The 21,907-nt window shown below is 36.7% G+C and overlaps 1 protein-coding gene across 1 annotated transcript in view; it reads left to right on the plus strand.

Annotated features, from left to right (window-relative positions):
• The first annotated feature begins 9,781 nt into the window (after positions 1–9,781).
• Positions 9,782–21,907, plus strand: part of Lrrc49 (leucine rich repeat containing 49) — a 180,098-nt gene continuing 167,972 nt past the window's right edge. Inside the window, exons 1-5 of the mRNA XM_076848673.2 lie at positions 9,782–9,944; positions 10,588–10,644; positions 12,934–13,021; positions 18,644–18,841; positions 19,165–19,267. Coding sequence (XP_076704788.1) covers positions 9,897–9,944; positions 10,588–10,644; positions 12,934–13,021; positions 18,644–18,841; positions 19,165–19,267 — 494 coding nt within the window. The 5' untranslated portion in view covers positions 9,782–9,896. The remainder of the gene's footprint in view (positions 9,945–10,587; positions 10,645–12,933; positions 13,022–18,643; positions 18,842–19,164; positions 19,268–21,907) is intronic.

Raw genomic sequence — 21,907 nt, forward strand, 5'->3', positions numbered from 1 at the left:
GCGTCCCAATAATAAGTCTACTGTCCCTTGAGGAAGAGGTCTTTTTACTTCTGTGGGAATGATTTGAACTCCCATCTCTGGAATTAGTACTGCTCCGGTGGAGGCGCAGATGTCCAATCCTGCACTCCCTCTGGTTTGTCTGATGAGGGATTTAATGGATAATGTGTCCTGGGCACTACCCTGATGGTGTTGCTGGGTTCCTCCATTGCCCTGTATATTTTTGCTTGTGGGCCCTGGAGCATTGGGCCCCCCAGTCCGTTTTTTGGCAATGGAGTCTGATGCCTTTCTCCACAATATCGTGGGTAAACACGTGGTCCTTGTTCATTTTTTGATAAAGGAGTACCCTCTATGGTGGTTTGAGAACTGCATTCATTAGCCCAATGTCTCCCTCTATGGCATCGTGGGCAAATACCCGGTATTCTATTCCTTTGATACCTAGTTTTGTTAAACCCTTTTCCTATGGGGCAATTCCTTTTAAAAATGTCCTGTTTGTTCACAATTGTAGCATGTTCTTGGCCTGGCATCTAAAGCCTATTGTACTGCAGCTGCCAAGACTTGCCCTTGTTCATTAATGTCTCTACATAATTTAATATATGTGTTTAAATCTTCATGTCTCCATAGTCTAATGACCTTTCTGCAGCAACGATTCGCTTGGGCATAAGCCAGTTGTTTTATTAATGGCATTGCTTGTTCTGTATCCCCCAAAACTCTGGCAGCTATTTGAATAAGCCTATCTACAAATTCAGCGTAAGGTTCATTAGTTCTCTGTATTACCTTAGATAATTGACCTTGTACATCTCCATGTCCTTGTAAAGTCTTCCATGCCCTAACTGCATCTGCAGCAATTTGTGCATATATAGCAGGATCATATTCAATTTGTTGCCGTTGACCCTCATAAGGTCCCTTTCCTAACAACATATCTAGATTTCTTGAGGGTAACCGGCTGCTGCATTTCGCCTAGCTGTCTCCTTGCAAAATTCCTCATTGGCAACCTTCCATAACAAATATTGTCCTCCATTTAGCACAGATTTACACATGCTAGCCAAATCTGCTGGCATCATGTCCAAGTTAGTAATGGACTCGACCATGCTCACCGTGAAGGGAGCTTGGGGACCATAGGTTGTTAGAGCCTCCTTTAACTGCTTCACTGTTTTGAAATCTAAAGCACGGTGAATTCGCTGCCCTCCTGCCTGCTCAAGTACAGGGCATGCTAATCTTTCAGGTCCTGCCTCACGATTCCATCTATCAACTACAAGTGTTGAGGGCCACTCAGCTGTCTCTATAGGTGGAGCTGTTGGTTGAATTACTCCCTCTGGTGATAGAACGGAGTTAGTAGCAGCCTCCTGTTGTAGATTCCCCCCTGATAGCTGTGTCTCCTCTAAACTTTCTTCCTTTATCTGACTAACTGGAGAGACCTTCTCTTTTGCTTGATCTAACATGTTTTCTACCATAGTCTGGACCTCTAACAATTTACTTAACACTCTTTCAGATGTCTTTTACTAATTTCTAATCTACTGTAAAGATAATGCAACCCAACAAGATAACACAAAACAAAACCGAAACAGAATATAAAATTATTGTATCAATTTTCTCTTCCTCAGGGCTGAACAACTTCAAACCTTGAGCCAACCATTTTTCCCAGTTTACCTGTGAAAGTTCTAGGGATAGGCAGCTTGAAACAAAAACAAAATAAATCAAAACAAGAACGCACTGTTTTTTGAAATGGTCACCCATTCTCTCGCCTTCCCTCAGGGGCAAGCAATTTCACTTACCTCCGAGCTTCAGGCCTTCCCCGCACGGGCCACCAAATGTCGCAGTCTGGCTGGGCACAAAATCACAAGCCACTCAAGCAGGAACAAACTTTATTTCCAAAACTCCCGAGAAAATGCCACACACGCGGCCTTCTCCCAGGACACGCTCCAAAAACAGGAACTCCCTCCTCCGGAATTCCCTCCTATCGCACTTCCCCAACCAAAGGGAACTCTCCCGGAGTCCCTCGAGAGCTCCAAAGTAGCAGGTCTAGGCAGACAGCAGGGGTCTAATCTCCAATTGAATGCAGATCTTAACATAATCGTTATCATCTCAATGCTTGCTGGGGTCACCTTTCAACCAAAAATGCCATGCGTCATTCCTACTTGGCTATGGCTCTCAGCACTGATCCATAGTGTGTGTGTGTGGGGGGGGGGTTGGGTAGGAAAGAATGAAGGAATTTTGGATTATGCAGAGGAGAGTGTGGGGAGGGGAATAGGGATGGGAAGGACAGTGGAATGAGGACATTATCATCAATATACAGGTATAATTACAAGATTGGTGGGACTCTACACAGTGTATAGCCAGAGGAAGAAGAAGTTGTGCTCCACTTGTGTACAATGTGTCAAAATGCATTCTACTTACATATATAACTAATTAGAACAAATTAAAAAAAACTCAAGGGACAATAGATACTTATTGATGGTAATTAGCTTTAGAAGAATTATATGTTTAATAATAAAAATAAAACAGCCATTTGAAATTCAAGCCAAAGTAGCAATAACAACAATATGATATCAATAAAAATAATAATGCTGAGTTCACAAAATCATTGTTTAATATCACAACTCTTACTAATACTTTATTATTCTTTTTCTTAAAATTAAAATAATACTATTCTAATTAGTCTTGAAATTAGCTTTGGAAGAAAAACATTTTGGTATTATATTTAAACCTTGAAGTAAAAAAAGCATACAACTTTTTCAATCATGTAGGACTAACGAGATATGTTAGTTGTGAAGTGAATTTATTTTTTGTTATTTTCAAATGAAGATCAGAATTATGGAAAGTTTCTCAGAAACCATTACAACAATCTAGTTAGTGGTGCAAAATTGCCATAGAATTTTTTTCTGGTAAATGGTAGATGGAATAACTGAGTTTCACATGCTTGTCTCTCAAATGTGGGATTCAAAAGAGGGGAACTGATGGAGGAAATTCCGGCTCTTGTAATGGAAATACATTAGAAATGTAATGCTGTTTTTGTACATGATGCTGATAAGTCAAATCTAAATTAATTGAGCTAACTAATTTGTTACAGCAGCAAAAAATGAAATACTTTTCTTAGAATCTAATATGTGAAACTATATCTCAAAATTGATTCCCTTCACAAATTTTCTGTAAGAGTCATATCTACACCTGAAATGCTTAGAAGGAATGATCTATAAATCAAACAGTATTACAAAAGAACAAACTAATGAATAAATAGAAAATAAATCACCAAGGGAAAATGTCCTGGCTTTACTCCCAAATCATTTACTAATGTTAGGTGTGGCTATGCTCCCACACTTAAGGCTTAACCTTTCTTTTTTCTTTTTTTTTTTTTGTTTGATACTGTGGATTGAACCCAGCGGGTGTTTAACCACTGTCCCATATCCCTAGCACTTTTTATTTTAAGACGGGGTCTCACTGAGTTGCTTAGAGCCTCACTAAGTTGCTGAAGCTGGCTTTGAACTTGTGATCCTCCTGTCTCAGCCTCCTAAGCCTCTGGGATTACAGGTGTCCATTACCATGTCGGGCTCGATCTAGGCTTAATCTTGATCTGGAAATGTTACTGATATGATTATGTTTTAAAGCCTGATTTCCACCAAAAGGATAAAAAGCAAAAGAACAAGGGTGAAAGTAGGATGAAGGGAAGTTTGTGGCCAGGATTGTCTTCATTATCTTGTTGATTAGGCAAACTTTGTTAGACCAGAGCAAAATTTTCTGATACTCAATTCTCAAATTATCTTGAAGTGAAATATTTACAACAGAAAAGAGGCAAGATCTGAAAATTTATAGCACATCAAAGCATATTTTTAGGCCACAAAGCAACTCTTAGCAAATATAAAAAAATAGAGATAATACCCTGCATACTATCAAATCACAATGGGATAAAATTAGAAATCAATGATAAGACAAAAAGTAGAAACTTCTAACACCTAGAGACTAAATAACTCACTATTGAATGATGAATGGATAGTAGAAGAAATCAGGGAAGAAATAAAAAATACTTAGAAGTAAATGCATCATAATCTTTATGGCTGTACAGTAATCTATTGTAGAGATGTGGTATAATTTACTAAAACATTCCTTATTACTAGGAATGTTTGAATATAAATTTCCTGGGTGCATATTTGTTTTCTTCTTCATATTAAAAGTTTAGGAGCAGCATTTCCAGGATGTATTAAGCTAATGGAGCATGATTTAAAGAAAATATCTAAAGTGAAGCAGAGAGAAACAAAAGGAAAATGGAAAATAAATTCTTGTAAAAGACATAGGGCATAAGATCAAAAGGTATAACATAATATTTGCATAGTCCAAGAGCAGAAAATAGAGAAAATGAGGTAGAGGAAGTATCTGAACAAATAACAGCGAAGAATTGATCCAAATGAATAGAAGGTATTAACACGGTTGCAAAAGTATTATGAACCCTTTGCACTTATCAAAACGAAAACAAAACTAAATCTATGTATTATGGTTAAATTGGAAAATAAAAAGTAGCCAGAGGGGGCAAAGATATATTCCCTTCAAAGGAGCAATCGTAAGACAATGTTTCAAATCTTGGGAATACAGAAAAGACTGGAAGTAAAATGATGGTGAAAGAAATAATATGTACATGTTAACCAAAAGAAAGCTAGTGCCACTATGTGCACTGTGTACCTAATAACAAGGCCTCAAAATATATAACACAAAATTGTTCATATTATATTAAATGTATTAATTTAGAATCACAGTGGGAAATTGTAACATACATCTCTTACTAATTAAATAACTAGACAGAAATACCAAAAGGATATAGGAAATTTATGATTAAAAGACAAATATGGAACACCGTAACCAACTGCATAACACACACTTCAAATGCATATCGAACACATAAAAGCCTCTGTTTGGCCCAATACAAATTTTAACAGATTAAATCATATATTTTATTTTCTCTGGCTATGGTATAATCAACCTAGTCATCCATTATAAAATAATGACTACAAAATGTGAATGTTTCAAATTTAAAATGTACTTCTAAGTGGCCTTTCAATTAAAAAGAAAATCACAATGGAAACTAGAATGTTTATACTAAATAATAATAAAAATCCTCCATATCTAAAACTTGTAGGATTCAGTCAAGCATGCTTAAATAGGAATTTATAATCTTTAAAAATTTTTTTTCAGTTGTCGGGCACAATATTTTTCCCCCCATTGGCCACAATACCTTTATTTTATTTATTTATTTTTGTGTGATGCTGAGGATCTTATTTTTCCTCACATCTAGCATGTGCTAGGCGAGTGCTCTATTGCTGAGCCACAACACCAGCCTGGGAATTTATAGTCTTTAATGCACATGTTAGTTTGAAAAAATTAGGTAGACTTGATATATTGTCATTATTAACATTATGCAGAGAACTATTCCACAAAATTTCTCTAAAATCTATTCATTGCAGAGCAAGATTTTCTCTCTAGCAACACTACTCTACTGAATTCTAGCAGAATTTCCAGGATGTATTAATCTAATGTAACTTAGAAAATATCTGAAGTAGGGCTAGATTTAAACAGGCCTGTCATCAAAAAAGCTATTCAAATGTTTAATTAACATTAGAAAGTGTGTTTTATATCCTTAATAATTTCATTAGTAATCAGGGAATGCAAAGTAAAATCACTACTACACATATTGTACATGGACTCATGTGAAAAACTAGCAATCCTAAATTTAAGTAAGAATGTGGAACAGTGTGAACTCTCTAATACTGCTAGTAGAAATACAAACTGTTACAACAATTTTTGGTATAATTCAGTAAAGTTTAATATAATACTATGGGTGACATACATCAGAAATGTATATACAAGTGAATCAAAAGACATGCACAAGAATGTTTATTGCAGTGGTATTTATAATAGCCCCAAACTGGTAACAACCTGATGTCCTACAACAGGAGACAGGTAAACAAATTTTTGTATTTTCATATAATGGAATATTCTATATAAAGGTGAAAACAAATTATAGCTATTTGTAACCATATGGATAAATTTCACAAACATGTTGACCAAAAGAAGTCAGATGCACACACACAAGAAAAATGCCTACAGTATTACATTTACATGAAATCCAAAAAATAAACTTGGCTGCCTTTGAGGGGTGGGGGGAAGCGCTGGGACTGAAGTAATAAAGGAACTCTTGGGGTACCAGAAGTGTTCTATTTCTTTGTCCTGGGTTGTTGTTACATTATGTTCAATTTGAGATAATTTAATGACTGGCTGACTTAAGATTTGTTTACTTTTCTATATTTTTGCTACACTTCACCTAAACAGTTTTAAAAATGCAGTTTTTTAAAAGGACACAAAATTATGTCAAAGAAAACTAATCATTGCTTTATGAGGAAAAAAATGTCAGCCAATGTATAGTGCCCCTGAGAGCCCCTTTCTTTCCTCTGAGGTGGCCTCTTATTTTTCTCAAGTCTCTATAACAGGGAACATTTGTATTTCTATCTGAAACACGTAGCACCCAGGAGATTGTTTGCAATAGTTCCATAATAATGTTGTACATATATACTCTACTAGAAGAATAGAAAAAGCCATGGTTGGGTAGTTATTTACCTAGTATCCCTCGATTGCATATCTGTCCTTTTATACTCTGCTCTATTAGTTGGGGCTGGGACTCTGAAAACTATTTGTCAATTGGCATCATGTTAGGTTCTGTCAAACATAGAATGTATTAAAATAGGATTCTAAGTCACACTAAAAATAATAATGCTGTAGAGTATCAGACATTTGATCTTCAGACTGTGAAGAAAAAGAGTCAACATAAGCAAACTTTCTTCGTGATGTTATTACTTTTCTCGTCCAGACTCGGATAGATTTTATTGCTATCAGTTTGAGTTAAATTTTTCCCTCATATATTTTTAAATTGACTATAATTAGAACTTTATATAGTATCCTACTGACTCAGCGAGTATATCAATGTAATATAGGTTGTTAGAAATTTTGGCTGGCTATTCTTACTAATTGGAAAACAGATTTGGTAGTCTGGATCTGTTTCTCAGTGGGTATTCTTTGTTGTATTATAACACTTTCTGTTGTTTCAAACTAGCCTGGCTTCTCCCAAATTTTTATTTGGTGGCACAATTACAGGGCTTTAAAATGGTATGGGAAGTGTAGTGTATGTTTAATATCTATCTCTTACTATAATCTGTATTCATTTATTTTTTTAGAGGTTCTTTTTTTGCCATATGATTTATTTTTATTTTTTTAAGTCATACATGACATTAGAATGTATTTTGACATATAATACATACATGGAATGTACATACATCAATCATAATATCTATTCTATTCTGCTGCCCTTCCTTTTATTCATTTATATATGGACGTACACGTACATGTTTGGAAAATGTTTGGAAAGGTACTGTTGGTACATAGCTGGTTCAAGGAAAGGGCAGGTGTCTTGATATGTATATAGCCTGGTAAAGGGAAACTGGCAGAGAATTGAAATTTCTATTATACAGTGAAAAAAGTGCTTTTATAGTCAAGTAATCACACCACATATATTTTTTGAATTCCTTGAAATTGCCTTGTGTTCAAGACATAGGCAATACAATGGTAAATAAATTAGATATGAACGCTGCTCTCATGGAGCATACATTCTAATGTGAGACAAATAAATTACACATGTATTTCATGACAATTGTGATCTGTGCTACTGAAGTATATATAATATGTGAGTGATAACAAATAACTAAGCAATCATATAATTAATGGGAAAGATGTTTGAGCTTATTTCTAAAGAAGAACTTAATGGGAGATGATGGGGAGTGGGGGAGGTATAATTCTAGGGCATTACAGGAACAGTTAAGCAAAAAAGTTTTCTTGGTAGGAAGGAATACAGTATGTCCCCAAACTGAAGAGGTCAGCACTGCACTTATAAATGAACAACAAGGATATTCAAAGATAGTGGATTTGAATAAGACTGGTGTACCACACCCAGGGCAAAAAGGATGCAGGGACATCAAATTGTGTTAATAATTTTGTTCATCATCTAAAAAATTGCAGAATATCACTAAAGGGTTGTAAGCACCTGTTCCAATGTTGGAAACAGCTTGTTTTTGTACAAAGAGTTTGTCTGGCAAATTGGTCCTAGAGTAAGGATTATAGGCCCATGACCTGCTGGATGAACTTCCTCATGCATAAAATTGTGCATTTGGACTAGATAAGCACTAAAGTTTCCTTTGGCTCTAAAATTTCACAAATGTCTCAAGCCAAAATATGTTACAGGTCACTTGACTTCTTGGGAAAATTTGTCCATATCTAGAAATGAATACCTTTTATATCTAATTATGAGCCATAATTTAATCTAATTAAGTGTAATCAATGTTTGTAAGGATTAGAAAAGCAGGCAGAAAGGGGGCAAGATGGGGAAATTCAGCTCATCAGGTACATTTACGATTAAAGCAGCTAGTCTCAGTAAAAAAACAGGGTGGGAAGGGACTGTCTATCAGCGATCCTTATCTTCAAACAGTAGCCCTTCAGCATCCTTCCTCCATCATTTTCAACATATGTAATTGAAGTTCTTCACATTTATGTAATATATTACAGTTTTAAGCATCTCAATACTTGAGAGATTTGCTCAAATTAAACCCTTTCTATTTTAAAACTCCGGAGCAATGCGTGAAGGCCATCCTACACTCTGAAGGACAGGGCTTGTGTGTGTGTTTTGGAGGAGAGGCAGGTAGAAATTAAAGTGTGAAAGCTAAATGGGACTTTGGGAATCACCTCTAAGGCATGCTCCTTATTTTACAGATGACGGCACAGAAACCTGTGAGGTGAGGTGCCCTTCCCAAAGTGATACTAAGTGGAGAGGCCTAGTCACAGTCTGGGGATCCTTCCACGATCCTGGCTGGACTCTGACGACTCCCTTTACTTCTCCCTGGCGCGTTCAGGAGGCTGGTTCCGAGCAGCCTCAGGACGCCTGGCTGCTTGTAGCTCTCCTCCCGCTTTCTCCCCCTGGGGTAGGCAAGGGCACCTGGTGCAAGGTGGGCACGGCGCCTGTCACGAGCCTTTTGCGCTAGGAGAAGCGCAGTTTTCTTCTGGATAAGCGGAGACATCAAATAAGGCGGGGGCAGTTGATCGAGCAGTCATTGGCCCCAGCCGTCATTGGCAGCCGCACACGAAGGGATCCCACCTAGCCGCACGGCCATGTCTCTGGAGAAGCTGAACAAGGACTTCCCAGACTTGGTGGTGTTGCCACAGTGGGCGGCCCCAAAGTGGGCCGGCCTGTTGGTCGCCCCTGGTGCAGGGTAGCCGGGGTCGGCGGCCCTCCCGACTTGAACACGCTTTTCGCTGGGGCCTCAGCGCGGCGGGCTCCCTGTCACTTGTAGACTCTGGGTCCGGCAGTTTTCTTCGCTGCCTCGGGTCAACCGAAGTGCCGAACTGGGCTCCAAATGCGAAGGTCTTTGATATCTCCCTCCTCCTCCTTTTCTTTCTCCTTCCCGCAATGCTTCCCCGCCAGCAGGTAGACAGGCAGAGGGATACAAATTTCGCGCGGGCGGTGTTGAGGTGGGCCCTAAAGAGCAACGGACCGGAAGTGGTGGTTGTCATAGCCACCGAAGTGTCCAGCCTTTCCCCATCTAATCCTCTTCCCAGTACTCTCTCTCTCCGTTTTTACGAAGCCAAGGAAAACAGAACCAGGAAGTGCTGACGCACCGGACCCTTACAAATACAACCAGATGTTATAACGACGGTTTCGGTCAGGGGATTTGGGAGGGGACCAGACCGGAAATGGTAGTTTCTATGGTAACCCCTGAGTGGGTTGCCTGGGAGATGACCTCTTGTGGTCTCTCTGAATCCCCGCTGTAGCGTCACCTAGAAGGCAGATCTAACATCCTGATCTGTCTCCTGCCATGATTCCCGGGAAATACCGCTCTGCTTCTGGCCGGACTGCAAACAACGTAGGTTGGGCCTTCCTATTTGGTCTTTCTTCTCACTGGTATTGTCCTTTCTGACTGGCGTCTTTGTCCTAGGTGATGGGCTGTGTTATTGGGACCAGGACCGCTAGGTCTACTCAAGCTATTGTCTGACCGAGGTTGAGGTTCCTGGGCTGGACCAAGGCGCTTGGAGAGTGTATAATGTTGTGTATGATGAAGTCTGGTCCTGGATCTGGGCTCCCCAGAAGGTGGAGCTGGTCTGCTGTGTAAGACGCAGGTTCATTTAAATTTCTTTTACTAGTCAATTTCTTTTCTTTTTAAATTGATAAAAGAATCTATTACTAGGTACGTCTACTTCCTTCACCTGCCCCATTTATTATTTATTTAGATCTGAAATGGTAACTGTCGAAAGCCCAGGATACCTCAGTGGAGGGTTAAATTGGTGCCGACATTTTGAACAAATCAGCGAGACCTTTTAATTCTTACATGTGATTTTATTGATTTCAGCAAAACCTCAGAAAATTATCATTACCGAAACAAACAAAAATGGAGCATTCTATTCTATTCTATTTTTTTTGGTAGAGTCTTTATCCCATTTTGGGGAGTGTGTGTGTGTGTATGTACATAATTTAAGAGCAAATTTTATGGTTTAATTTTTATATTTCAGGTGAACTGTGGGCTTCATCTGGTTATTCAAACATCATCGCTTCCTGAAAAAAACAAAGTAAGATTTAAGCATATTAATATTTCAATTGAAGATAAATCATTTTATGTTCTATACCAATAGTATTGGTATTTAGTACTGTGATTTAAAGAGTATATTCTTTTTTTTTTTTAGTTGTAGATGGACACAATACCTTTATTTTATTATTTTTATGTGGTGCTGAGAATCGAACCCAGTGCCTCACACATGCCAGGCAAGTGCTCTACCACTAAGCTGTAACCTCAGCCCCAAGAGTATATTCTTAACTGGAACCTTAAGTATATTTGCTTTAGTCTCTAATGTAAAGTTTTTTTTTTCTGCCTGCATAAAACCAAAATTTGTCCTATTTTAAAAACTTAATGTCATCTCATTGATTACATGAGGTAAGTTTTTGACACTTAAATATTTCTGAAATGAAGATCCTTCTTAAAATTGGTATCAGGTCAGAGGGGAAGGGAGGGGGCAGAGGGTTAGCAATGATGGTGAAATGTGATGGACATCATTATCCAAAGTACATGTATGAAGACATGAATTGGTGTGAACATGCTTTATATACAGAGATATGAAAAATTGTGTTCTATATGTGTAATAAGAATTTGATGCATTCCGCAATCATGTATTTAAAAAATAAAAGCAATTAAAAAAATTGGTATCAGGTCAGTTTAATTGAGAATTTTTTTAACAGTGGATGAAATAAGGATATGTTTTATTACTGATGACATCTTACACTGGTTAAAATGTGGTAATTTGGGAGCATATAACTACGCATTCCTTTTTAAAACAGGAAAGAAGAACTAGGTTAACTGGAAATATGTTAGGCTTAATGTTACTTAGAATGTTTTTAGACTGTTGTGAAAATGAGACTCTTTTTTTTTGCCATACTATTTGCCCATGATACCTGTGTCCTTTCCAGAATTTCTGGCTTTTTATTTGATTTCTAAGATTTTGAGGTAATTCTGTTTGTCTACCCCTCCTGTCTTACCTCAGCACTCAAAAATACTTACCTACCTCCCACGCCACTGTTTTCAAGATGCTGCATCATGTTTCCTTTAACCAAATTGGAGACCTTTGACCATCACAATTCAGTTATTTCCTGAAAGGTTGATAAATTGATGTCATTGGAAAAATTTTAAAGGGCAGAGTTTACAAATAACAAGATGAAGAGGGTAACGAATGGAGTGAGTTTGAGAAGGGTGGGTGGAAGGACCATTATTCAAGAAGGCAGCAGTTGAACACATTATGTATATATGTGAAAATGGTTGAACACTTGGAAGATAAACCATTTGATTATCTCTAATAAACACCCATTAACTTTTTTTCATTATTATAATGGGACATAATGAATTCCCTCCAAAGCTTTCTTAATTCTATCACTGTAGTGTTTCTAGGAATTTTGTGTTTCATCCAGGTCCTTTCCAAACCATTCCTTTACTCTCGTGTGGATACGTGTTATGGGAAAATACCTTTAGCTCATATAATTCTTTAGGACATAATGCAAATGCTAATATAATGTTTATATTATGTATGAATGAGAAACATCACAATTCTTTTAAGATAAATATTTAAGGGTTTTGGTGTCTATCTAATCAACGAGGTTGTTTTGGTTTTGTTTTTCTCAGTTCTTCTACCAGATAATTTAAAATTAATTTAGTGAAAACCATTCTGAGGTTTAAATATGCAATTTTATTATGTTATGATAGAAGCAAAGTGATTTTTCAACATCATTTAATTTTTATTTTTAGTGTGTGTTTTTCTTTTTTTTTAAATTGAACAAATGATTCTTTTAATCATTGTATTTCTGGTGATAATGTAAAGACATTGGAAGTGCCTCAGACTGGAATTTGCTTTCGTCTGATCTCATGAAATGACTTTAATTTTATGTGTGGTAGAATACATATAACATTAAGTTTCCAGTTTAAAACATTCTGAAGTGTACAATTGAGTGGCAGTAAGTATATTCACAGTGTCGTTCAACCATCATTTCTATCTAGTTCCAGAACTTTTTCATCACTGCAGATGTAATCTGATGTACATTAAGCAGTTGTTCTTTATTCCCCAGCTATTTCAATTCCATAGAAGCAACAAATATGCTTTCTATTCCTATGGATTTACCTTTTTATGGGTATTTCATATAAATGGAATCATACAATCATATGTGGCTTTGTGTTTGGCTTTCTTTCACTCAGCATGATGTTTTCAAGGTTCATCTGTGTTGTAGCATGTTATTAATTTTTTATTATTTTATAATTATGCTTATTAATTACTATTGAGTTATTCTCCAGACATTTTTCCTTAAATAATGTTTTTCAGGTTGAATTCAAGATTAATAGAGAAACATCATCATTTCCTGGAAGACTCTTACAACATGACCTTGAAAGAAACTACTCCAGTAGGCAAGGTATTGTCAGTTGAGTAGAGATCAGATATAGTTCATCTTTTGGGGATAATATTAATTGTTTAATAATGTTGAATTTCTAGATAGAAATAAATTTCAGTTAAAAATGAAATGGTTGGGATGGGGATATAGATCAGAGGTAGAGCACTTGCCTAGCATGAGTGAGGCCTTGAGTTCAATCGGAAGGAAGGAAGGAAGGAAGGAAGGAAGGGAGGGAGGGAGGAAGGAAGGGAGGAAAGTTTCGAAGGAAGGAAGGAAGGAAAGAAGGAAGTTTCATAAGTTATCAAATTGGTTTGGTATTTGTTTAAATCAGAACTGGTTTGATATATGTAGCACAATACGTTATTTTCAATACAGAAAAAAATGTTATTTTAGTTTGAGAGTAGGCTACACTAGAGAATGGAGAATGTCCCAAATACTATAGTAGAACAGAAAAACTGGGTAATTAGGGAGACTAAGAATTTCAGAACTCAAACATTTGGGAAATAAGGAAATAGTGCAAAATGTAAAGAGAAGAGTGAAAAAGAAACAATCTCTTTACTATCATTTATAATCATGAGTATTTTCTATCAAAGGCCTTCAACTTCGGTGTATACCATTTGGGATCTTGTTAAAAATGCAGATTCTTAGTGCTCCCCCTTCATCTTCCCCATTCTGATTTAGTAGGTCTTGGACAGGATTTTGAAATGTGCATTTTAATGATGCCTTAAGTGATTCTAATAGAGATGGTTTGTGAACCACCCTGCAATAAGTTCTGCCTAATATGATCTGGTTATATTTCTGAAATGTATTTTTAAATTAAGGAAAAAATCTTTGAATCATGATTGGTTTTTAGCTACTATGATGTGCCATTGTTAGACAATTCAAATTCTTACATACAGTACTACCTCTATCTCTTAGGAGTTTGTATGAGAGGGTTGATCAGTAGAGGTACCTAGATTTTCTATCTCATTACGGAATGAACATAAGGCGATTTTGAATTAGTTTTCTCTTTTTGCTTTGGAACTCCTGAGCTTTCCTTTTGGACCTGTCTAATCTGGACTGTCTTTTCTCTTACATATGTCCTAGGCTCTTTTCTTGGCCAATTACTGAACCTGGTACTAACCTAATTATAGTTCTTTAATACAGGAAGCATCTTTCTTTCCAACTTTGATTCAGTTCAGTGTGTATTTATAGAGGCTGTAGTATGTGTCTGGCACTGTTTTAGGCATAAAGATATGTATGTCATCTAGAAATTCTCAGGGTTTTTTATGCTTTCATTGTGAATTTCCTTCACATTTTTAATAAATGTATTTTAATTATTTTTTCTGTAAATCATGAACCATACTTAAATACTTTCCCAAGTTTTCTTGAGTTATAGTAGGGAGTTGATATACTGATTTGTGGATGACTGGCTCCATAAATTTATTTAGTGATAAAGAATTACCATGTGTCTGCTAAGGAGGAAATAATATGGATGTATTGATTTTTGTGAACCTGAGAAGTGAACAGTTTTATATGTAAGTAATGACCCATACAGTACAAATTAAAAATTTATATAGAGAAGTATAAACCAATTTAGCTTTTCCTTGAAATATTTTATTCAAAATCAATAAATTAAGAATTTAAAACTATGTGTGTGAAGGGAAAGTGACACTGCTTGGTTGCTAAGATCCTAATAAGTCACTGGGAAATAGAATCAGGACTTTGGCTACTAAAACAATCTGAAAGATAAGGCTAAGTGGTACACATTTATGGCAATATACTATACTATCCATTCAGTCACCATCTGACTACCGTCCTCTTGTGTGTCTATCCACCCATGAATGTAGAGTACATACAACAGAGTGAACATTTTTACCAATTGTGGACCATTATGCCTCTTAACACTTTGAGATACTACTTATGAGTGAATTAATTCAGCATCTTTGTATTAAAATGCAAGAATTTCTGATTTTCTTTTGAAAAGAAATAACATATACTAGATTTCCAATTAAGTTTTAGTAAACTGGAACAATAATTTAGCTACTGATTGCCTTCTGAATTTAGATGCTACCAAGAAGAAGTAAAGTAAAATGAGGTTCATTTCTTAAGGTACTTAAAAATTTAATTGGGAAAACAAAGACTCTGTATTTGGTAAGTTAAACAGTAATATATGATTAAACAATAACAGAGGAAACATTTCAATGAAAAATTTTACCAAGTGATGTGGCATAGTGATGTGGTTACACACACACACACACACACACACACACACGTATGTATATGAATGAAAAAATTTTAACTGAATATTTCTCTGGTCCTCAGTCATTTAGAAGACTTTTTTTTTTGGAGACAGAGATGTCTTTAATCCATTGGACATTTGCTAGAAAAGTGAAGAATCCAAGTCCTTGTTATACAAGTACAAAGTGTTACAATTAATTCAAGAATTGCATATGCTTTTTTCCTGGGTTTTTGGCCTAGAAACAGACCACCATTTATACTGTTCCTTCAATTAGGAAATGGAACTGAAATTCCAAGCTGAATTAGAAACTAACTTAGGGACAAAACACATTTGTAAGATAGGCATTTCATCTAAGATCTGGGGCAAACCTGGTAGGCTTTGCATTGTGACCAACCCTAGAGGGACGGGAACAGAGATGGGAATAGGTGTTCACTGATGAGCAGCAATTAGAGAAATGCGATTTAAAACTACGCAGAGATTCCATCTTATACCAGTCAGAATGGCAATGGTGGAAATATTTTGGAAAAACAGGGAGGATAAGAAGATGGATGAGATTAGAAAAGCTAAGACTAAGCACAAGATTATTTGTAAAGCAATTAAATTTTTTTTAAGACAAAGAAAACGAATAGGATCCTCAACCAGACTCCTAAAGCGCAAAAAGTAAAATCAAGAATCAACAAATGGGATGGAATCAAACCTACAACCTTCTTCACAGCAAAGAAAACAATCAAGAATGTGAAGAGGGCCAACAGGTGGAAGAAAATCTCTGCCACTTGTACCTCAGATAGAGCATTAAACTCCAGGATATATAAAAAACTCAAAAAACTTAACATCAAAAAAACCTGATCAATAAATGGGCAAAGGAATTGAACAGGCACTTCACAGAAGGTGAAATATGAATAGTCAACAAATATATGAAAAAATGTTCAATTTCTTTAGCCATTAGAGAAATGCATATTAAACATATACTGAGATTTCATCTCACTCCAGTCAGAATGGCAATTATTAAGAATACAAGCAACAATAAATGTTGGCGAGGATGTGGGGGGAAAAGTACACTTATAATTGCTGGTGGGACTGCAAATTGGTGCAACCACTCTGGAAAGCAGTATGGAGATTCCTCAGAAAACTTGGAATGGAACCACCATTGGACCCAATTATCCCACTCCTCAGTATATACAAAGGATACTACGGAGATGCAGCCACATCCATATTTATGGCAGCTCAATTAGCAATAGCTAAGCTGTGGAACCAACCTAGATGCCCTTCAACAGATGAATGGATAAAGAAAATATGGTATATATACACAATGGACTATTACACAGCCATAAAAAGAATTAAATTATGGCATTTGCATGTAAATGGATGGAGCTGGAGAACATCATGCTAAGTGAAGTAAGCCAATTCCAAAAAACCAAAGGCTGATTGTTCTCTTGGAACACACAATAGGGAGGGAGGGAAGAATAGAAGTTCAGTGGAGCAAAGGAGAATGAAAGGAAGGGGAAAAGAATGGGAACAGGAAACACAGTAGAATGAGTTGGACATAACTCTCCTAAGTTCATATATGAATATGCAATCAGTGAAACTCCACATCATGTACTGTTATGCCAGATTCGTGGGACCCCAGTAGACCTCCAGGAGCTGAATCCGATGCAGTCACACAAGAGTCTTTATTGCAAACTCGAGCCTGGACTCACAACCATTTCAGATGCAGAGGTCCTGAGGAATAAGTCCCGGTCCTTTGTTTAGTGAGATTTTATAGTTTTGGGGGGTACTCTATGTGCCACAACATCATACAGCAAATCATTTCATACTTGAGAAGGCAGCCTAACCCTAGAATATTTTTTGTGTGGATTTTCAGGCCTTTCTACTGACTCAGTTTTGTCTCTTGCTGATAGTAAGCTCATCACACCAATAGTGATTATGAATTTTGTGTATGATAGTAGCTGAAAGGAATGAGAATAAAAGTATCTTATTCACTGAGTATAAATGAATTTATTTTTTTATTTTTTGCCTCTGTATTCCAAGTCTTATAAAATTTTAGTCTACTTCTTAAGTTCATGGTTAGCTTGAAGGCTTAAAAATAATTAAAAAATCTCAACTCTAATGTTAACAAGAGAAATTGAGGTTGTTTATTGTCTTGAGTTTTTCTTTTATCATCTTTAGCTGACTGGTTATCTTTAATCAATCTTGTACTGCAGGTGACTCTTAGACAGTTTTTTTGTTCATTTTTAGCCATCTGATTTTTTTTTTTTTATTCCACACCACTTTACTGAATCATGTTTGCTTAGGTATTGTACTAGAAGGTCATCATGTCAGAAGATCAGTCTGTTGGTAAACATGATATCAATTCTGAATGCTTATATTCTGGAACACCATTATTAATCATCTTGATATTTTATGCTGTCCAAAAAAGCAAGATGTGAGTGCTGATTATCTTGTTCAAGAAGCTAGGTGGGGGATATTTTAGTTTATGTCTTGTAGATCTGAAGAAGTTAGCAAATACAATGGTATTTGTTAAAAGCTTTACAGCTTTTTTTTAGTTGTAGATGGACATAATATCTTTATTTTATTTATTTTTATGTGGTGCTGAGGATCAAACCCAGTGCCTCATATGTGCTAGGCAAGCGCTCCACCACTGAGTCCCAGCCCCAGCTCCTTTACAGCTTTTTAGTATGATCCGGTTGGAACTTGATTTTAAGTCGTTATCATATTGTCTGGTGGCCTCCAAAAGAGAACTTTAGGTTCCTAGATTTGGTTTTCCTCTTTTGATTAGCTTGAGAAGTAGAATTCTGTGGTCACCTCAAGTTTTATTATTTATTGCTCATTGCTTCCTTCAAGCACTTCCGCATCAATTGCTGCTTTCAGATTTTTTTCTTTATAGAGGAAAATATGGTCAATTTCCTCTAGTAGTCACAATGTCACCTTTGACCCATCACTTAAGTCTTACTTCATTTTTATAACTTTTCATCAGTTCTTCTTAACCCTCCTACATTCTTCTACTTGTTTGAGTATCTCTTAATATCCACCTCCCTTAAAATCTGTCTGTAACCCTCTTCATTGAGAAACACTTATGTGCAAATATATTATTTTTATTCTTCATTTTGTGTGTTTATTTATTAATTTTATATGTATATATCTACTAGATTAAAAGATGCTTAATGTTAGGGACATAATTGGCCAAGAACCCATAAACCTCACAGGGGTGTCATATCTGCTATGGACCTGAATTACAAGTGCACTAGATTTACTGACATCTATTTTGGTATCTTTGAAATAATATCTATGAATATTAGCTGAACACATAAAGAAAAAGTGATGATGTGAAGTTACATCTGTGATACAAAACTACTTTCTGTGTATTTTATGTAGCAAAGTCTTGCATTATGAAGCATTGTGATAAACTTTTTGATATTTTGAAGGAGATGGAAGAGTAATAAGTCCTTCGCTTCGTTATAAATCATCATGCATCTCATCCACAACAAACGTGACAGAACTATGTGGGCTGGAAATGAAAACTGCCACAACCTCCCTATCAGCATTTGGAGATTCTTCCATTCAGACACCTTCAAAGTCCAGAATTCGGCAGGGATGTCATAGTGCTGGCCCAAATGTATCTGGTAATGAGGGACTATCATCTCAGTTATTAGTGAGTTAAAATTTATTACTAGGGTTCAGAATTAAAAAGGGATAAAGATAGCACTAGAGTAGTTCTGTATTTTCAACCAATCTGTAAGGCAAGGGAAAAACTTAACATGTAGTTTAGGTTTGAGGAGGAAAGAAATAAGCTCAAATTTAGTAATTAATTCAAATATGGAAAACCATAGAAACTTCCTAGAAAAGATGTTTGTAGGTGTCAAAGTTCTCCAAATATAAGGTAACTTTATTTCCAAAATTTTAAAGGTTTGTCATAATCAAGTAATTTGTATATCATTTTCAATAGGTGATCATATTAATTTGGTGAGCTCATCAATGCCATCATTTCCTATTCTCCACCGTTCTTCTGAAGAGAAAATTCTTTACTCAGACAGATTGACTCTAGAAAGGTGAGGACAATTTTATCTATCTATTTATTTATTTATTAATTTACTATTTATTTTTTCTAGATAATACATAGACATGGTACAAGATTTGAAAGATGTGAAAATCTTCCTTTATATTTCTCAGCTGTCCCATTGTCCTGCTAAATATAGTCCTTTTTTAAAACCACTTTTTTATCCTGCCAGAGGTATGGTGAGGAATTTTATATCTATATATAAAAGGACTTGACTATACTCCAAAAGAGTACTATAGTGATTCCAAAATATAGTTATGTTAGTCAGTTTTGCATTACTGTATCAAAATGCCTGAGATAGTCGACCTAAAAGGAAGAAAGGTTTATTTTGGCTCATAGTTTTGAAAGTTTCATTCCATGGTGAGTTGGTCCCATTGGTTTTAGGCCTGTGATGACACAGTATATCATGGAGTGTGTGCATGGTAAAGCAAGCTACTCACCATATGGAGTGTGAGAAGAAAAAGAGAGAAACAGGAAGGGATCAGGGTCTCAATATCCCCTTCAGGGCATGCCCTCGATGACCTAAGAACTCCCACTAGGGTCCATCTCCTACAGGATCTACCACCTCCCAATAGTGCCATAAGATGGGGACTAGGACCAAGCCACTAACACACAGGCCTTTGACACTTATCCAAACTAGCAATGACATTGATGAAAATGGGTTTTTTTTTAAGAGAGAGTGAGAGAGGAGAGAGAGAGAGAGAGAGAGAGAGAAATTTTTTAATATTTATTTTTTTTAGTTATCGGCGGACACAACATCTTTGTTTGTACGTGGTGCTGAGAATCGAACCCGGGCTGCACGCACGCCAGGCGAGCGTGCTACCACTTGAGCCACATCCCCAGCCCTGAAAATGGATTTTTTAAATAGGAAAAAAAAAGACTTATGGTCCTCATGAGGACTTATTGGGCCCAATCTCCTTCTCTCACTCTGCTGCAGTCACACCCACCTCCTTGTTCCTTGAAAACACCTTACATCTGAGGGCTTTTGTGCTTGCTGTTCCCTTTTTCTGGAAGGCTCTTTCTCTTTATATCTATAGGCTCACTCCCTTACCTCCTTCAGGTCTTTACTCAGATTTCTCATTTTAGGGATGACTTCTCTGGCCACCTTCTCCAAAAGTACAACCCCTTCCACCCTGGCATTGTTCAGCCCTCTTCTCTGCTTTATTTTTCACTTAGCATTCTATAACACATTAAATAACACATTAAATATTTACTTATGTTTATTGTCTGTCTCCTCTTACTAGAATTTAAGCTCTACAAGCACAGGGATTTTTATTCAGTTCTGTATCCCTGGCACCTAGAACAGAGCCTGGTACAAAATAGGCTTTTGATAAAAAAGTTAATAAATGAATAAATATATTTAGGTCTTGATATCCATCTTTATAGCTAAGAATGTATCCATATTAGAATGGTAGATGAGATCCCAACTCCTATCCAAGTGCTATAACCAGCACAGTAACCAGCTGTGTTTCTGTTCATTTAGCAGTCCACACCTGACACAAATTGTAATGGACCACCTGTTTGTTGTCAGGGAAAAAAGCTCTCTGGAGGGTCAAGAGGGTCTGTTGTTTTTTAAGCAGGTCTCTTAAGGCATTTTTGGAAGATTAATGGATTTTGAGATACTAATACTACCTAATGTTTGTAACTTTCAAAATATCATTTTAATGTTTTAAGGTATTTTGTGGTAATTTTCCTCTTAGTCTTTAAAACCTTCCCAAGAATAGTATCTCAGCTTCATGTTACTTCATATTAATAGGTGCCAGTAAGACTGTTACATAACAAGTTAAGTGCTTCTGTTGTAGCTGGGTGACTTGGCAATTGTGAAGATGGATCCTTGGCAGCATATCTTCTGGTGTGGAGAAGAAAACTTTGATCAGGTGGAGACTTGCTTATCAAGAAAGTTAGGATCTGGGAAAGTCATTGCTTCAGAGACTGGTTGTGAAATGTTGGCATCATAAAGATGTCATAAATTTAGGCATAGTTTGGCCAAGTCCAGAATGGGCAGTAAAAGAAAGTTGGGCCAGCAGCAAGGAACTAACTCAGGATTGATTATTTGAGAACCAGTGGGTAACAGCAGTGATATCTGTCAGGCCTTTGACACTTATCCAAACCATAGCAATGACATTGATGAAAATGGGTTTTTAAATAGGAAAAAAAAAGACTTATGGTCTTCATGTGGATTTATTAGGCCCAATCTCCTTCTCTCACTCTTCTGCAGTCACACCCACCTCCTTGTTCCTTGAAAACACCTTATATCCTGGCTTCTTCTTAGCCAGGAGACTAAGGGGTCAAGAACAGAATCTAGCCCTAAGAAAGAGTGAGGCCCTGGCTGTTCTGGCTGTTAGGGCAGGTCTGGAATACCAGGAAGACATGCTGTCAACACCAAGAAGAAAACAGGAGGAAAAGCATAATTCAGTACTTGTGCATTACCAGCATGTGTAATGTACCAGTGCATGATGTGGCAGTAAGGGTAGGAGATGTAGCAACCCATGGATTTTATGGGCATAACAAGCTCCCTTGAAGGGCGCTGGGACATTGCTTATTGTGTCTGTTTGCTTGCTTCTTTTGGTGGAGTGTGACAGGGTTACAGGGAGTGAGCTTTGGAGTTGGGACTCTGACATTGTGTTTGGAA

The sequence above is a fragment of the Callospermophilus lateralis genome, chromosome 3 (genome assembly GCF_048772815.1).
Source record: "Callospermophilus lateralis isolate mCalLat2 chromosome 3, mCalLat2.hap1, whole genome shotgun sequence".
NCBI classification, from domain to species: domain Eukaryota; kingdom Metazoa; phylum Chordata; class Mammalia; order Rodentia; family Sciuridae; genus Callospermophilus; species Callospermophilus lateralis.